The following is a 19,605-nucleotide window of genomic DNA, read 5'->3' as shown; positions in this document are numbered from 1 at the left end:
AAAAAAATTAGCATGAAATCTATTATAACAACATTACTATGCGTTTGGAACACTGACGTATAAATTTTAAATAAATTTAAATTATTATGCTAAGAAGATTTTTCTAAAATTTTTCTAGAACAAAAGAATTAGATAAATTAATATAATCAATACTGTAAATTAATATAATCAATCAGGTCTATCTATCAATAAATAAAAGCTTATTTTTTTTTTTAACCAAAAATTAAAAATTGGGATGCAAAAGTTTGTGTAATATACTTGGAGATATCTGAACATATAATTAATTAGAAGCATGTAATTAAATTAGTAACAAGGTAATTAACAGCAACATTAAACTTAATTTCATTCAATGTAAAACAAACAATTGATCAAGAGCTCCGCATAACTGAAGTTTTATTGCTACTCTACGTACCTATGCGTATAAAATAAAAGTTGCACTTTCGAAACAAGTGAAAAATGTACTGATAGTTAACAGGAATTAAAATACAGTGTTTAAAAATATGACTACTTGTCAGAAGGCATGCATAGTTGCTATAGCTAGAGAAATTAAATGATTATAGAAAACTCATAAAGTTAAACGCTACAGTGTAAAAGGAAAATTCTGGAATAAACATGTTAAGAAAATTAGATGGAGAAATAATCCATAATTTATACTAACTCTATGCTTTTGGAAAAAAGTTGCATATAATTTGCACCGATGTATCAATAACAGAAACCGTGTTAATTTCTTTGCTTTTTTTTTCTTATTAAAGGGATTTGTAAAGAGATATGCTAAGGTAAGGATGAAAATTTTTGCAGTATTTTTAAAGAATAAATTTTAAAAGTATTTTTACTTCATGAACTGGAATTTGTACAATACATTTTTTTCACAGTAAATATGTACCAAAAAAAAAAAAAAAAAAAAAAAAAAAGAGAGAGAGAGCTGGGTGATTTCTAGGATTAGAAACTCGGGTCGAACTACCAATGTTTAGTGACTTTTTCGCTTGATTGTAAGACCTTTTGAAATCAGGCTGAACAATATATTAAAGAAAATAGAAGATACAGCACATGTAAGAACAAAAGTGGGTTAAATTATCGGTTTACCTGTTTGGTGAATGAGTTAAACGTATCTGTATACCATTATGAAATATTAGGAATGTAGCATAAAAGCATCAACAAAGAAGGCAATGACAATCTAAATCATTGTAATCTAAATGTATAGCATTATTGTAATCTTAATGTGTAGCATTATTGTAATCTAAATGTATAGCATTATCAGTATCTGCTGTTAATTTCAATACTGCTGGAAAACTTATAAATGAATTATATTATAAATCACATGAACTCGTTGCATTATACATTACAACAGTTAGAAATATTATAAGCGTGATTTAACCACCATCTTTGTTTACAGATAATTTCAAGCAATTAATTTTACAAGCCTAAAACTAGATTGGAAAAAAAGCTGCATGCTGAAGATCAGTCTTTACCAAGGTGTTACAAGCATCTTCTGTTAACTAAAGTTATGATGCAAGAATTTATAAAAATTATCATTTAAATATAAATTGGCATAAATACAATACAAAATATATAAATTCTGTATACATGAAAACTTGAATACAATGCAACAATATGTGAAAAAGGAATGGATTAAAAGGGAACTGAAAATACCAAGATATGAATATAACGGAGTTCGAATTTTTTCTGTTAATTATGAAAATTCTGCAGATGTTCATTATTATCAATTTATGAATTAAATGTGTATTAGAAATTAAATGTATGCCATGGTAGAGTAAATAGAAAACGGAATAAATATTTAAATGTTTTTAATATTGAAATATGGAATTTTTAAATTAAATAACTTTAAAATAACTTCAAAAGCTTAATAAGGTATATATTACAATAATATTAGTGTGAATTTAGAACCACTTAAGAAATCTAATTTTTAGATTTAATAAAGAGAATTTTTTAAATTAAATTAGAACTGTTTACCTAAAATGGTAAATTTGAAAGTTAAAACCATTCTGCTATCTAAGAAGATTTGTTAATATTTATCTAGACAAGAAAACTTATTTAAGGTGCGCTACAAATCCAATATGTGATAGATTGATTATGTGTGAGTTTGATGTATATCATTAATCTATCAATTTCATTATTCAACACTGATATATATATCTAATATCTATACAACTTGGAAAGATTTTAATTTTTACAGAGAATGAAAAAGATCTAGATCATTATCCTTTTAAGCATCAAAAATCTTTAAAATGAGTCCAGAAGAAATTCATTTTTACTTTAGCACACGCCAGATTTTAAATTAATATTTGTTTTGTATGTACAATTTTTACAATATGTGATAAACGAAAATAGAGGCTTGTAGTCTCAATAAAATGTCCCATTAATAGCGATAAATGACATTTTGTAGTGTTATGGGGACAATCGTCATGGTACCAATATGTTATGATCAAAATTCACGGTACCAATAATGTTATGGTTTCCTAAAGTCTGGTACCTAAAAGGTTTCCTACTCTGTTGACATAACACTTAAAATTTTTTAACAGTAATATACTAATATCAGTAAGCCCTGTGCATTTGCATTGTGTTTTCGGATTAACCCTGAAATCAATTTGAGAATGAGACGGGTGAAAATCATTGAGCACACACACAAAAAGAAATAAATAAACATTGACTGATCTAGAAAAGTGAGCCTATTTATTAAAATTTTTTAAGAGTTACTTAGTCCAGTAATTTGTAGGCAATTAATATTCAATCAGAACTGTTAACATATTGATTATTACACAGTGCAGAATTAACTTAGTAAGCAAATCATATTCAAGCTGAACTGTAAAAATATTGCTTTCTACAAAATGCATACCTCTACAGAGTAATATTACTTCTATCTTAGACTCAATAATATCAACTATTATTGCTATTACATTCAGATAAATATGATTAGATAAAAACTTTGGATAAATTAACAATACCCTCCCCGGGGAGAAAAAAAAAGAATAATTAACAAGTTATACATTCCAAAAAAAAAAAAAACACTTCACACAGAGTAATCAATACCAATGTAATTCTGGTTATTGCACAAAAATACTTTCTATTTTCAAAAGAATGATTTAACCGGGTAATATGTTAATTAAAATCAGGCTATTACATCCTACAAGGAATTTAATCCCTAAGAGGAGCAAAAAGCTCAAATAATGACATCTTTACCAATCAATCTTCACCAAGAAAGAAATTCGCAAGTTCAATTAAATAATTTAATGAAGAATAAATTTCCTTAACCAATCTAATTTACATTCACTGTTTCAATTAACTAATTTAAATAATGATATATTTCCTTGGCCAATCTAATAATTAACTTTATGGACAACAAAATGATTTCATTAGAATTAGGTTAATTTACTCAACTACAAAATTTTAATTCAACTAATTAAGTTATTTCAATCACTATTAACTATTTTAGTTGTTAGAATTACTTATTAGAAATGTCTATTAAACTTTACTATAAGAATTAACTATTATAATTTTTTTTTTTTTTTAAATATCAGACCAACAAATAAAAGAAAACAAATAAAAAAAACTTATCTGATGAAATACAAGCCGCAGGTGAACAGGAGGAGGAGAAATGCCCTCATATTTAAAAATTATCAAGATGCCAAGGAGGACGGCTGCTGAGCGTAGTAGAAAATGAGAAGAGTTCTTAGTTAGATAGTTTTCCAAAAAGTCCAGCAATTACTATTGATTTAAGAAGCACTACGGAGGTTCTCTTTGATGTCCAATCCAGTATTGAAGTTAGCATTTTTGTCGTAGAGACACCGGAGCTAGCGATGCAGAAGACTCTTGATGGCGGCAATTAATTCTTAAAGATTAGGAATATCGATGCAGATGAAAACTCTATTCATGGAGGAGAGACTGAAATTTCTTCTTAACGGCACTAGAACTAGGCATCACCCTTCTTTGCATTTTCCTATTTTAATTATCTTTGAGTAACTTACATGTTAAGGCACGGCAATGAGGAGCCTATAATTTAGTCGAGGTCATAATGCGTGCAACTAAGTCCCTCGTTCAAAACTCCAGGGCAAGAGGCCCGTAGATCCAAAGGCGGAAAAATGCATTTTCCGAAATGAAATTTAGCTGCCAACGAGACAGCGTCCGATGGTAAGTAGAAAGTGCAAAAAAGTGTAAAAAGTGAGCTCGTTCCATAAAACAACCCGTTAAAAGGGAGAGCGCCGGACTGCCAAGTTGGCGCAACCCATTTTTCGCCGAAAGTTGAAATAGTTGCAACCACAGCATACCCTCATGTTACCAAACTCGCCAAAACCATTATTTTGAAACCTCAACGGAAAATCTATGTCGCCAAACCCTCGCCAAATAAACACCACCTGCGACCGGGGAGATTAGGAATTTCAACAACCCTGCAAGGGTCCCAACGAAAGAACGCTGAAAACTCGCAAAAAGTGACTTTCAACCGGAAAGAAGGCATTTCATCCCCCTTTAACTAAATCACAAGCGAAACGAAGAAAAATCTACCAATTAAAGCTCATAACTGAAATGCAATTAAAGTTAGAAAAATGAAAGTTATGCCAAATTAAAGAGCTAATTTTTCTGCAACTAATGATATTAAATACTAAGAAATCAAATTAATTTTTGACATGAAAAACTGAGTTTATTACGCAGGAAAAATACTTATCCATTGTTTGCGTGTACAAGAATGAAGACGCAGTTTGCGTAAACTCGGAAAGCCAAAATATATTACACTAGAATTAATAGGCCCAAAAAGAATATAACCAAACTTGTGTAGCTCAAATTTTGAATAATTACAAATTAAAATTTTGATTTTTATGAATCACTTAATTAAATTAAATTCGCTACACAACATCCCTACGATGATCGTGAAAAAAATTTTTTTGGCGAAGCCAAAAAAATTTTAGGACCCACAGACAATGGAAAAGTTTTACATAAGTTACTAAATACGAAGAGGAAAAAAAAACAGTACATAATGGTACAACATGTTAATCACAAAGAAGGATACATATACCTATTTATAATTTATCCTACCATAATTGTATGGTTAGCAAAATCCAAATCCTACCATAATTGTATGGTTAGCAAATCCAAATCCTACCATAATTGTAAGGTTAGCAAATCCAAATCCTACCATAATTGTATGGTTAGCAAATCCAAATCCTACCATAATTGTATGGTTAGCAAATCCTTTAGTGAACCGAGTAAGAGGGACAAGAAGTGTCCCTGGAACACAACAAGCATACATCAAAACAAAATAAAAATGTTGTCAAACAACACGTGACACGCCCTAAAATAAAATGTGAAAAGTAAAATGTAAAATCACGAAACCCCCCAAAGGCAAATCAAGTGAAAAGTGTGTAAAAATAAAATATATGTAAATAAACAAACACCACTGAGTATACGAGTGTTTAAAGCAAACAATTCAAGAGCTACTGGCGCTTGACACAAAATGTAAACAAACTAGTTCTTGCAATCACCCATTGAAGTGACAATATCAACTCAAAAGTACACTTAAGGAAAAAGTGTACCGTATAAATCCTAAGTTTCCCTAACACACAGAATTTCACTTCCCTAAGAACTGAAACCCCACCAATACGAGAGGGCAAATGAGTAAACACCGCGACTGTACTGCGCCGACTAAACTACTAATAAATTCTTGGCATAAGAAAACTAAAAACGAGTTGCACTAAGAAGAACAGAAGACAATCACCACGAAGTGTTAGCTGGAAAACTATCTAGTCAAAAATTCTAACCGAAACAAATCCCGATTACCATGCCTAAGGGATTTCAAGAGAGAGAGAGAAAAAAAAATTTTGAACTTAAGAAAATGAGAAAAGCGGGGACCAGCCCAACAAAACCTCCAAAAAAAACAAATCTGGGCTATTGAGACTAGAAAGTTCCCAGCCAAGACAACTTGATCACAACCTCACATGCCAAAACATGTAAAATCCAAATGCAACACCCGACCAATGATAAGCCAAGAAGACTACAACAACTATACTAATTGATTATAAAATTTGACTACAAGAATACAATTACCAGAAACAAATAATAATTTAACCAAAATTGTATACAAAACACACTATTTCTCAAAATATTTCATTTCACTTCTTCGACACAAAACCATGTGTATCTCTAGGCCTTAGATGGTAAGGTGAATCGTGTGATGAGTTCTTTACATTATCTGTCAAAATTGAGTCATCTTTTTGAAGTGTGGGAAAAATAATTCTCTCTGGTACCTTCGTGAGTCTGTCCACGTGTATCGTCTGAATCCGATCAGGATTTGTAATTGAAGAGATTTTATAGTTAACTTTAGTCAGTTTTTCAATAACCCTGAAAGGTCCCTGATTCAATTTAGAGAGTTTTCTAGCCATACCTGGCTGAACTACTGGAGTGTATAAATACACCAAATCTCCCACTTTTATGTCCTTATCATGAGAATTCTTTCCACGTAAATTTTCTTGCTTATCAGCAGCCTCTGTTAAATTCTGATTTACTAATTTAAAAGCCTTTTGTAATCTCAAAACCAAATCTTTAGAATAATTGTTTGTGTCATCATAAGTTCTAAAATTGGTTTGCAATAATAAATCAATTGGTAAGCACAAATCACTGCCATATAAAATAAAAGCTGGACATTCCTGAAGTGCACTATGACGACCAGTTCTGTGTGCCAATAAGGCAAAAGGCAGATGTCTATCCCAATCCTCCTGAGTTTGAGAAACTAAGTGGCTAAGTGAATTAATTAAGGTGGCATTTAATCTTTCTACTACACCATCAGACTGTGGATGATAACTCGTAGTAGTATGTTTAGTAATCCCCAATTTCTTATAAACTTCCATTATAGCTTGAGAAATAAAATTAGTACCTTTATCTGTAACAATGTGCTGAGGTATACCATGAGTTGAAATAAATTGTTCTAATTTCTCAATTATGGATATGGATGTAGTGTCCTGCAAAGGATAAGCTTCAGGCCATCGTGAAAAATAGTCAGTTACGACCAAAATATATCTGTTGCCTGCCGTAGTAACTGGAATGGGACCCACTATATCCATCGCAATTCGCTCAATGGGACGGGTAGCCATAGGCATTCTCATAAGGGGAGCCTTATGAGCAGGTCTATGACCCCTCCTCTGGATACAGGAGTGACAGGACTTAATGTAATTGTGCACCTGTTTATGCATACCCTTCCAGAAAAAAGACTTTTGAACTCTATGAAGAGTTCTGTGATAGCCTGAGTGTGCAGCAGTAGGAGAATCATGATGCTCCTGCAAAATTCTTAATACTAGTGTTTTAGGAACAACTAGTCTATCTTGTTTCTGCCAACGTGACTTGGGTTTCTTGTATTTGCAATACAAAACATCTTCCTTTACAAAAAATATCTGAGAATTAGGTGTAGGAGACTTATTGATCAGTTACAATCTGTTGGCAAGAAGGATCAGAAGCTTGTTCTTTTTTGAATAAATCCAACAATTCAGGAGTAATGGAAGTTTGAATTAAATGTGTAACATTTACTGCTCTAGATAAATAGTCTGCTGTTAAATTTAATCTACCTGGTTTGTGAACAATCTTATAATCAAACTGGGATAAACCCATAATCCAACGTGCAATTCGAGAAGTGGGATCTTTAAGTTTTAAAACATGAGATAATGAAGCTTGATCAGAATATACTGTAAATGGTTTACCAAGAAGATATTGTCTAAAATGTGCTGTGGCCCAAACAACTGCCAAAATTTCCCTCTCTACAGTACTATAACGTGTTTCAGGACCTTTTAATTTTCTACTAGCATAACAAATTGGATGTTGGAAACCGTTAGAATCTTCTTGACACAAGACAGCACCCAATGCATAATTAGAAGCATCTGTACACAAGGAAAAAGGTTTAAGAAAATTAGGTAAAGCCAAAATGGGTTCATTCAGAAGTTCAGCTTTTAGAATATCAAAAGCATGCTGAGCTTCATGTGACCAATAAAATGGAACTTTATCTTTAGTGAGCTGAGTTAAAGGAAGTGCCTTTTGGGCAAAATTTGGAATGAACCTTCTGTAAAAGCCAATAAGGCCTAAAAATCGCCTAACTTCTTTCCTATTTTTAGGTGCAATAAAACTCTGAATGGTCTTTAAATTTTTATCATCAGGCTGTATAATACCCTTGGTAACTTTATATCCCAAATACGTAATTTGTTCTTTCAGAAAATGACATTTAGAAGGTTTAAGTTTTAAATTATGCTGTTTTAGTCTATCAAAAACTAACTTCAATTTTTCCAAATGTTCATCAAAAGTTTTAGAAGCAATGACAATATCATCAATGTAAATCCCTATTTTTAATGGTGAAAGATTGGCCAAAACTATAGACATCAACCTTTGAAAGGAACTAGGAGCATTTCGCATGCCAAAAGGTGTTCGTAACCACTCATAGTGCCCAGAAGGTGTCGAGAAACCACTTTTGAAGGTGTCATCAGGATGAATTTTCATCTGGAAAAACCCTGAAGTTAAATCAAGTGTGGAAAAATAATTTGAATCTCCTAACTGTTCTATAAATTCAATCATGGAAGGCAGAGGAAAACTGTCTTCTATCGTTTTCTTATTCAACTTGCGGAAGTCAGTGACTAAACGGTAGGTGTTATCCGCTTTCTTAACAAATAAAACAGGAGCACTGTAAGGGCTGTCACTTTCTTGAATGATGTTGGCTTCAAGCAGCTCTGCTACCTGTCTATCTAATTCATCCCTGAGATGGTAAGGTACTTTGTAAGGCTTTTGCCTAACAGGAATATTATCACGCAAGTTGATGTTGTGTAAGATGGTGTCACACCCTGTTAACTCAGTGACTGAGGCAGCAAAGATGTTACTATACTGATTGAGAAGGTGTGATAAATGTTGTTGTTGCTGCTCAGGTAAATGTGAAAGATCAAATTCACCACCCCAAAACTCGAAATCCTCACCTGTTTCTATGGTGGTATTGTTTACAAGTTCAGAGTTATGTGTGATGACATTCACAGGTTGGGCACAGGACAATTTCATTCCTTTATTGAGATGTAGTGTATTCGGTGAAAAATTTGCAATTTTGACATAAAATTCGTTAGATGAAGAAGTCTGATTAACTGACCTGGCTATGGAAAATTGACTTTGCGCATGTTCTATTAAAGGTTCAATTAAGACAGTATCAGTAGTGAAATTTACAGAACGAGCAGGGAGCTTAATGATATTTTCAGAAAAATGTGGTAATTTATGTTTGGTTACAGAGTAACAAAATGACTGAGAAACTCAAGTTGAGAAAACCTTATTATTCATAGCACTAGGCTGACTTAGATTCCATTTAAGAATTACATTTGATCCTAAGAGTTGAGAAGTGGAGAAATCCAAATGCATATTGTGGTCTGCAAGAAATTTAGTTCCTAATAAAGCACCATACTGAGATGAAAGAGGTGTGTCAGTAATTAAAAATTCTGTTTCAAAATATCGTTGTTGAAATTCTATTGTTAAATTCATTTTCTTATTTATTTTTACTTTTTCTGCAGCAATACCCTTTAAATATATGTTACATGAATCCAATGAGATTTTATTTCCAAAACATTGAATGTATTTAGCTTCTATGATGTTTACAATTGCCCTTGAGTCCAATAAAAACTTTACTTTATTCCCCAAAATAGATCCCTCAACAATAGGCAAAGACGCCTCACTAGTGGATACTGTAAAAACCGATGGCACCTCCAAAAGGGTTTTAGGAGACGAAACGAAGACTGGTTTCTCCCCACCCTGAATTAGTTTAAATTAAAACTTGGTGCTTGGGGATTCAAAGCATTTGTAGCCACACTTGTGGTATTTGGAGCACCCGAAACAGCTGGTGTGGTGTTATTAGAATGTCTCCTGGCTGTTTGGTTATTTCGAAATCTCTGTTGATCCTGTCTAGAGTGCTGATTAGGCACAATATTCGCATAGCAGTCCCTGCTAACATGCCCTATTCTGTTGCATCTGTAACAACGAGGCTGTATGGGTCTTGAACGAGTACCTTGTGATATTAAACTCTGCACCTGTGTTTGGAGAGAGCCCATCATTTTTGTAAGCTGAGCTATATTTTCCTGCTGCATCTTAATAGCTGTAGTGAGCTCTGAGTTGGTTACTGATGGTGGTGTAACTGCCTTCTCGACTGCTGGCTTAGCAGCATTCACTGCTCTAACCTCAGCTGTTGGAAAATCACTACTAGCATGTCTTCCTCAATAATAGCCCACATGTCTTCCTCAATAATTGCATGCTGTTTAGCAGATGCAAAAGTTTTGTGATTCTGTGGCAGCAACAAGCGTCGCAAATGCAACTGCAATCCTTCGATAAACACTGACAGAAGTAAATCCTGTCTTTGTGCTTCTGCTGCAGGGTCACTGCTTCTTTCCACTGGTACAGTTTTGTACGAAAGAGCCTCTATACGTGCTGCAAATTGTCGCACTGACTCGTGTGGTTTCTGAAAAGCCTGAATAAGAGCACGGATGTTAGAGTGCAAATTGTGCACTGAACTGAACCTCTCTTTCAACGCTTTCACAACATAGTCAAGACTGGCTTCTTTCTTTAACCTAGGATTATTCCTAATTAATTCTGCAGCCTCACCTGCCACCTTGACTCTGGTCAACTTTAACTTATCTTCATCTGACCAACCCACATGAGTGGCAATAAGATCAATCCTATCTAAGAAGTCATTCAGACTAATTCCCTTGTCTGCACCTGAGAATAGAGGAACAGAATCAGAGGATCAGAACCAAAACCTGATAGAGCCATTACTTCTCGACTCTCTTCCCAGTCTATTGCACTATTACTAGCCACTCTGGCTGCTCGTTCTGACACTTTCTTTGGCATTTTAAACTGCGATCAGCAATTTCCAGCACATAAAGTAGGGATGTATCCCAATGTGTGATTAACACGCGTGCCTTTTAACCTTATGTTGCAAACATACAGTTGCAAAAGTGTGAAACAGTAATCCTCAAAATCAATATGTAAACATGCAATACAAAATTTTGCACAAAACAAAATACTTAATTAAACAAGTACTGCGTGAAAATGTTTGTGTTGGATACAATACTTTTAAAGTCCAAATGTGTATCAGTAGTACATATCTGTTATGCAACCTCAAACAATAAGTATAAAATAAGCACAGTAATACGACCACTGTATAGGCCTGTCACTGTAACTAACTAACGAGTAGGGTTTCAGTAAAAAGCCTAGACATGTGGAAGAAAACTTTCACATAAATATGCAATAGTACACATGACAATCACCAGTCTCAAGTCAAAATTAAGTTCAACTATAAGCGCAAGCCGAAAGTGATGCAAAAAAAAAAATAAATAAATAAATAAACAGCACAACAAAAATTGTTAGGTTCGAAAGTTCACGGCACCAATATGTTATGGGGACAATCGTCATGGCACCAATATGTTATGATCAAAATTCACGGTACCAATAATGTTATGGTTTCCTAAAGTCTGGTACATAAAAGGTTTCCTACTCTGTTGACATAACACTTAGAATTTTTTAACAGTAATATACTAATATCAGTAAGCCCTGTGCATTTGCGTTGTGTTTTCGGATTAACCCTGAAATCAATTTGAGAATGAGACGGGTGAAAATCATTGAGCACACACACAAAAAGAAATAAATAAACATTGACTGATCTAGAAAAGTGAGCCTATTTATTAAAATTTTTAAGAGTTACTTAGTCCAGTAATTTGTAGGCAATTAATATTCAATCAGAACTGTTAACATATTGATTATTACACAGTGCAGAATTAACTTAGTAAGCAAATCATATTCAAGCTGAACTTTAAAAATATTGCTTTCTACAAAATGCATACCTCTACAGAGTAATATTACTTCTATCTTAGACTCAATAATATCAACTATTATTGCTATTACATTCAGATAAATATGATTAGATAAAAACTTTGGATAAATTAACAATACCCTCCCCGGGGAGAAAAAAAAGAATAATTAACAAGTTATACATTCTAAAAAAAAACATTTCACACAGAGTAATCAATACCAATGTAATTCTGGTTATTGCACAAAGTAACTTTCTATTTTCAAAAGAATGATTTAACCGGGTAATATGTTAATTAAAATCAGCTATTACTTCCTACAAGCAATTTAATTCAGAATAATCAATACCAATGTAATTCAGGTTATTGCACATAGTAACTTTCCATTTTCAAAAGAATGATTTAACCGGGTAATATGTTAATTAAAATCAGCTATTACTTCCTACAAGCAATTTAACTCAGAATAATCAATACCAATGTAATTCAGGTTATTGCACATAGTAGCTTTCCATTTTCAAAAGAATGATTTAACCGGGTAATATGTTAATTAAAATCAGGCTATTACATCCTACAAGCAATTTAATCCCTAAGAGGAGCAAAAAGCTCAAATAATGACACCTTTACCAATCAATCTTCACCAAGAAAGAAATTCACAAGTTCAATTAAATAATTTAATAAAGAATAAATTTCCTTAACCAATCTGACTAATTTACATTCACTGTTTCAATTAACTAATTTAAATAATGATATATTTCCTTGGCCAATCTAATAATTAACTTTATGGACAACAAAATGATTTCATTAGGATTAGGTTAATTTACTCAACTACAAAATTTTAATTCAACTAATCAAGTTATTTCAATCACTATTAACTATTTTAGTTGTTAGAATTACTTATTAGAAATGTCTATTAAACTTTACTATAAGAATTAACTATTATAAATCTTTTTCTCTTTTCTTTTTTTTTTTAAATATCAGACCAACAAATAAAAGAAACAAAGAAAAAAAACTTATCTGATGAAATACAAGCTGCAGGTGAACAGGAGGAGGACAAATGCCCTCATATTTAAAAATTATCAAGATGCCAAGGAGGACGGCTGCTGAGCGTAGTAGAAAATGAGAAGAGTTCTTAGGTAGATAGTTTTCCAAAAAGTCCAGCAATTACTATTGATTTAAGAAGCACTACGGAGGTTATCTTTGATATCCAATCCAGTATTGAAGTTAGCATTTTTGTCGTAGAGACACCGGAGCTAGCGATGCAGAAGACTCTTGATGGCGGCAATTAATTCTTAAAGATTAGGAATATCGATGCAGATGAAAACTCTATTCATGGAGGAGAGACTGAAATTTCTTCTTAACGGCACTAGAACTAGGCATCACCCGTCTTTGCATTTTCCTATTTCAATTATCTTTGAGTAACTTACATGTTAAGGCACGGCAATGAGGAGCCTATAATTTAGTCGAGGTCATAATGCATGCAACTAAGTCCCTCGTTCAAAACTCCAGGGCAAGAGGCCCGTAGATCCAAAGGCGGAAAAATGCATTTTCCGAAATGAAATTTAGCTGCCAACGAGACAGCGTCCGATGGTAAGTAGAAGTTGCAAAAAAGTGTAAAAAGTGAGCTCGTCCCATAAAACAACCCGTTAAAAGGGAGAGCGCCGGACTGCCAAGTTGGCGCAACCCATTTTTCGCCGAAAGTTGAAATAGTTGCAACCACAGCATACCCTCATGTTACCAAACTCGCCAAAACCATTATTTTGAAACCTCAACGGAAAATCTATGTCGCCAAACCCTCGCCAAATAAACACCACCTGCGACCGGGGAGATTAGGAATTTCAACAACCCTGCAAGGGTCCCAACGAAAGAACGCTGAAAACTCGCAAAAAGTGACTTTTCAACCGGAAAGAAGGCATTTCATCCCCCTTTAACTAAATCACAAGCGAAACGAAGAAAAATCTACTAATTAAAGCTCATAACTGAAATGCAATTAAAGTTAGAAAAATGAAAGTTATGCCAAATTAAAGAGCTAATTTTTCTGCAACTAATGATATTAAATACTAAGAAATCAAATTAATTTTTGACATGAAAAACTGAGTTTATTACGCAGGAAAAATACTTATCCATTGTTTGCGTGTACAAGAATGAAGACGCAGTTCGCGTAAACTCGGAAAGCCAAAATATATTACACTAGAATTAATAGGCCCAAAAAGAATATAACCAAACTTGTGTAGCTCAAATTTTGAATAATTACAAATTAAAATTTTGATTTTTATGAATCACTTAATTAAATTAAATTCGCTACACAACATCCCTCCAAAGATCGTGAAAAAATTTTTTTGGCGAAGCCAAAAAAATTTTAGGACCCACAGACAATGGAAAAGTTTTACATAAGTTACTAAATACGAAGAGGAAAAAAAAAACAGTACATAATGGTACCACATGTTAATCACAAAGAAGGATACATATACCTATTTATAATTAATCCTACCATAATTGTATGGTTAGCAAAATCCAAATCCTACCATAATTGTATGGTTAGCAAATCCAAATCCTACCATAATTGTAAGGTTAGCAAATCCAAATCCTACCATAATTGTATGGTTAGCAAATCCAAATCCTACCATAATTGTATGGTTAGCAAATCCAAATCCTACCATAATTGTATGGTTAGCAAATCCTTTAGTGAACCGAGTAAGAGGGACAAGAAGTGTCCCTGGCACACAACAAGCATACATCAAAACAAAATAAAAATGTTGTCAAACAACACGTGACACGCCCTAAAATAAAATGTGAAAAGTAAAATGTAAAATCACGAAACCCCCCAAAGGCAGATCAAGTGAAAAGTGTGTAAAAATAAAATATATGTAAATAAACAAACACCACTGAGTATACGAGTGTTTAAAGCAAACAATTCAAGAGCTACTGGCGCTTGACACAAAATGTAAACAAACTAGCTATTGCAATCACCCATTGAAGTGACAATATCAACTCAAAAGTACACTTAAGGAAAAAGTGTACCGTATAAATCCTAAGTTTCCCTAACACACAGAATTTCACTTCCCTAAGAACTGAAACCCCACCAATACGAGAGGGTAAATGAGTAAACACCGCGACTGTACTGCGCCGACTAAACTACTAATAAATTCTTGGCATAAGAAAACTAAAAACGAGTTGCACTAAGAAGAACAGAAGACAATCACCACGAAGTGTTGGCTGGAAAACTATCTAGTCAAAAATTCTAACCGAAACAAATCCCGACTACCATGGCTAAGGGATTTCAAGAGAGAGAAAAAAAAAATTTTGAACTTAAGAAAATGAGAAAAGCGGAGACCAGCCGAGCAAAACCTCCAAAAAAAAAACAAACCTGGGCTATTGAGACTAGAAAGTTCCCAGCCAAGACAACTTGATCACAACCTCACATGCCAAAACATGTAAAATCCAAATGCAACACCCGACCAATGATAAGCCAAGAAGACTACAACAACTATACTAATTGATTATAAAATTTGGCTACAAGAATACAATTACCAGAAACAAATAATAATTTAACCAAAATTGTATACAAAACACACTATTTCTCAAAATATTTCATTTCACTTCTTCGACACAAAACCATGTGTATCTCTAGGCCTTAGATGGTAAGGTGAATCGTGTGATGAGTTCTTTACATTATCTGTCAAAATTGAGTCATCCTTTTGAAGTGTGGGAAAAATAATTCTCTCTGGTACCTTCGTGAGTCTGTCCACGTGTATCGTCTGAATCCGATCAGGATTTGTAATTGAAGAGATTTTATAGTTAACTTTAGTCAGTTTTTCAATAACCCTGAAAGGTCCCTGATTCAATTTAGAGAGTTTTCTAGCCATACCTGGCTGAACTACTGGAGTGTATAAATACACCAAATCTCCCACTTTTATGTCCTTATCATGAGAATTCTTTCCACGTAAATTTTCTTGCTTATCAGCAGCCTCTGTTAAATTCTGATTTACTAATTTAAAAGCCTTTTGTAATCTCAAAACCAAATCTTTAGAATAATTGTTTGTGTCATCATAAGTTCTAAAATTGGTTTGCAATAATAAATCAATTGGTAAGCACAAATCACTGCCATATAAAATAAAAGCTGGACATTCCTGAAGTGCACTATGACGACCAGTTCTGTGTGCCAATAAGGCAAAAGGCAGATGTCTATCCCAATCCTCCTGAGTTTGAGAAACTAAGTGGCTAAGTGAATTAATTAAGGTGGCATTTAATCTTTCTACTACACCATCAGACTGTGGATGATAACTCGTAGTAGTATGTTTAGTAATCCCCAATTTCTTATAAACTTCCATTATAGCTTGAGAAATAAAATTAGTACCTTTATCTGTAACAATGTGCTGAGGTATACCATGAGTTGAAATAAATTGTTCTAATTTCTCAATTATGGATATGGATGTAGTGTCCTGCAAAGGATAAGCTTCAGGCCATCGTGAAAAATAGTCAGTTACGACCAAAATATATCTGTTGCCTGCCGTAGTAACTGGAATGGGACCCACTATATCCATCGCAATTCGCTCAATGGGACGGGTAGCCATAGGCATTCTCATAAGGGGAGCCTTATGAGCAGGTCTATGACCCCTCCTCTGGATACAGGAGTGACAGGACTTAATGTAATTGTGCACCTGTTTATGCATACCCTTCCAGAAAAAAGACTTTTGAACTCTATGAAGAGTTCTGTGATAGCCTGAGTGTGCAGCAGTAGGAGAATCATGATGCTCCTGCAAAATTCTTAATACTAGTGTTTTAGGAACAACTAGTCTATCTTGTTTCTGCCAACGTGACTTGGGTTTCTTGTATTTGCAATACAAAACATCTTCCTTTACAAAAAATATCTGAGAATTAGGTGTAGGAGACTTATTGATCAGTTACAATCTGTTGGCAAGAAGGATCAGAAGCTTGTTCTTTTTTGAATAAATCCAACAATTCAGGAGTAATGGAAGTTTGAATTAAATGTGTAACATTTACTGCTCTAGATAAATAGTCTGCTGTTAAATTTAATCTACCTGGTTTGTGAACAATCTTATAATCAAACTGGGATAAACCCATAATCCAACGTGCAATTCGAGAAGTGGGATCTTTAAGTTTTAAAACATGAGATAATGAAGCTTGATCAGAATATACTGTAAATGGTTTACCAAGAAGATATTGTCTAAAATGTGCTGTGGCCCAAACAACTGCCAAAATTTCCCTCTCTACAGTACTATAACGTGTTTCAGGACCTTTTAATTTTCTACTAGCATAACAAATTGGATGTTGGAAACCGTTAGAATCTTCTTGACACAAGACAGCACCCAATGCATAATTAGAAGCATCTGTACACAAGGAAAAAGGTTTAAGAAAATTAGGTAAAGCCAAAATGGGTTCATTCAGAAGTTCAGCTTTTAGAATATCAAAAGCATGCTGAGCTTCATGTGACCAATAAAATGGAACTTTATCTTTAGTGAGCTGAGTTAAAGGAAGTGCCTTTTGGGCAAAATTTGGAATGAACCTTCTGTAAAAGCCAATAAGGCCTAAAAATCGCCTAACTTCTTTCCTATTTTTAGGTGCAATAAAACTCTGAATGGTCTTTAAATTTTTATCATCAGGCTGTATAATACCCTTGGTAACTTTATATCCCAAATACGTAATTTGTTCTTTCAGAAAATGACATTTAGAAGGTTTAAGTTTTAAATTATGCTGTTTTAGTCTATCAAAAACTAACTTCAATTTTTCCAAATGTTCATCAAAAGTTTCAGAAGCAATGACAATATCATCAATGTAAATCCCTATTTTTAATGGTGAAAGATTGGCCAAAACTATAGACATCAACCTTTGAAAGGAACTAGGAGCATTTCGCATGCCAAAAGGTGTTCGTAACCACTCATAGTGCCCAGAAGGAGTCGAGAAACCACTTTTGAAGGTGTCATCAGGATGAATTTTCATCTGGAAAAACCCTGAAGTTAAATCAAGTGTGGAAAAATAATTTGAATCTCCTAACTGTTCTATCAATTCAATCATGGAAGGCAGAGGAAAACTGTCTTCTATCGTTTTCTCATTCAACTTGCGGAAGTCAGTGACTAAACGGTAGGTGTTATCCGCTTTCTTAACAAATAAAACAGGAGCACTGTAAGGGCTGTCACTTTCTTGAATGATGTTGGCTTCAAGCAGCTCTGCTACCTGTCTATCTAATTCATCCCTGAGATGGTAAGGTACTTTGTAAGGCTCTTGCCTAACAGGAATATTATCACGCAAGTTGATGTTGTGTAAGATGGTGTCACACCCTGTTAACTCAGTGACTGAGGCAGCAAAGATGTTACTATACTGATTGAGAAGGTGTGATAAATGTTGTTGTTGCTGCTCAGGTAAATGTGTAAGATCAAATTCACCACCCCAAGACTCGAAATCCTCACCTGTTTCTATGGTGGTATTGTTTACAAGTTCAGAGTTATGTGTGATGACATTCACAGGTTGGGCACTGGCCAATTTCATTCCTTTATTGAGATGTAGTGTATTTGGTGAAAAATTTGCAATTTTGACATAAAATTCGTTAGATGAAGAAGTCTGATTAACTGACCTGGCTATGTAAAATTGACTTTGCGCATGTTCTATTAAAGGTTCAATTAAGACAGTATCAGTAGTGAAATTTACAGAACGAGCAGGGAGCTTAATGATATTTTCAGAAAAAGGTGGTAATTTATGTTTGGTTACAGAGTAACAAAATGACTGAGAAACTGAGGTTGAGAAAACCTTATTATTCATAGCACTAGGCTGACTTAGATTCCATTTAAGAATTACATTTGATCCTAAGAGTTGAGAAGTGGAGAAATCCAAATGCATATTGTGGTCTGCAAGAAATTTAGTTCCTAATAAAGCACCATACTGAGATGAAAGAGGTGTGTCAGTAATTAAAAATTCTGTTTCAAAATATCGTTGTTGAAATTCTATTGTTAAATTCATTTTCTTATTTATTTTTACTTTTTCTGCAGCAATACCCTTTAAATATATGTTACATGAATCCAATGAGATTTTATTTCCAAAACATTGAATGTATTTAGCTTCTATGATGTTTACAATTGCCCTTGAGTCCAATAAAAACTTTACTTTATTCCCCAAAATAGATCCCTCAACAATAGGCAAAGACGCCTCACTAGTGGATACTGTAAAAACCGATGGCACCTCCAAAAGGGTTTTAGGAGACGAAACGGAGACTGGTTTCTCCCCACCCTGAATTAGTTTAAATTAAAACTTGGTGCTTGGGGATTCAAAGCATTTGTAGCCACACTTGTGGTATTTGGAGCACCCGAAACAGCTGGTGTGGTGTTATTAGAATGTCTCCTGGCTGTTTGGTTATTTCGAAATCTCTGTTGACCCTGTCTAGAGTGCTGATTAGGCACAGTATTCGCATAGCAGTCCCTGCTAACATGCCCTATTCTGTTGCATCTGTAACAACGAGGCTGTATGGGTCTTGAACGAGTACCTTGTGATATTAAACTCTGCACCTGTGTTTGGAGAGAGCCCATCATTTTTGTAAGCTGAGCTATATTTTCCTGCTGCATCTTAATAGCTGTAGTGAGCTCTGAGTTGGTTACTGATGGTGGTGTAACTGCCTTCTCGACTGCTGGCTTAGCAGCATTCACTGCTCTAACCTCAGCTGTTGGAAAATCACTACTAGCATGTCTTCCTCAATAATAGCCCACATGTCTTCCTCAATAATTGCATGCTGTTTAGCAGATGCAAAAGTTTTGTGATTCTGTGGCAGCAACAAGCGTCGCAAATGCAA

The 19,605-nt window shown here is 34.0% G+C and overlaps 1 protein-coding gene across 4 annotated transcripts in view; it reads left to right on the top strand.

Moving 5' to 3' along the window:
* LOC118202551 (astacin-like metalloprotease toxin 5) overlaps window positions 1–19,605 on the top strand; it is a 68,122-nt gene that overhangs the window by 29,312 nt on the left and 19,205 nt on the right. For 2 of the 4 annotated variants that reach the window (XM_085806995.1, XM_085806992.1), the window contains exon 3: window positions 753–776. The exons of the other annotated variants lie outside the window; for them this stretch is intronic. In XM_085806995.1, the coding sequence (XP_085663121.1) occupies window positions 753–776 (24 nt within the window). The remainder of the gene's footprint in view (window positions 1–752; window positions 777–19,605) is intronic. 4 annotated transcript variants of the gene reach the window in all.

The sequence above is a fragment of the Stegodyphus dumicola genome, chromosome 1 (assembly GCF_044657685.1).
Source record: "Stegodyphus dumicola isolate Sdum_Otavi_A_Nest chromosome 1, ASM4465768v1".
NCBI lineage: Eukaryota > Metazoa > Arthropoda > Arachnida > Araneae > Eresidae > Stegodyphus > Stegodyphus dumicola.
This window is presented reverse-complemented; position numbering and strand designations above follow the sequence as displayed.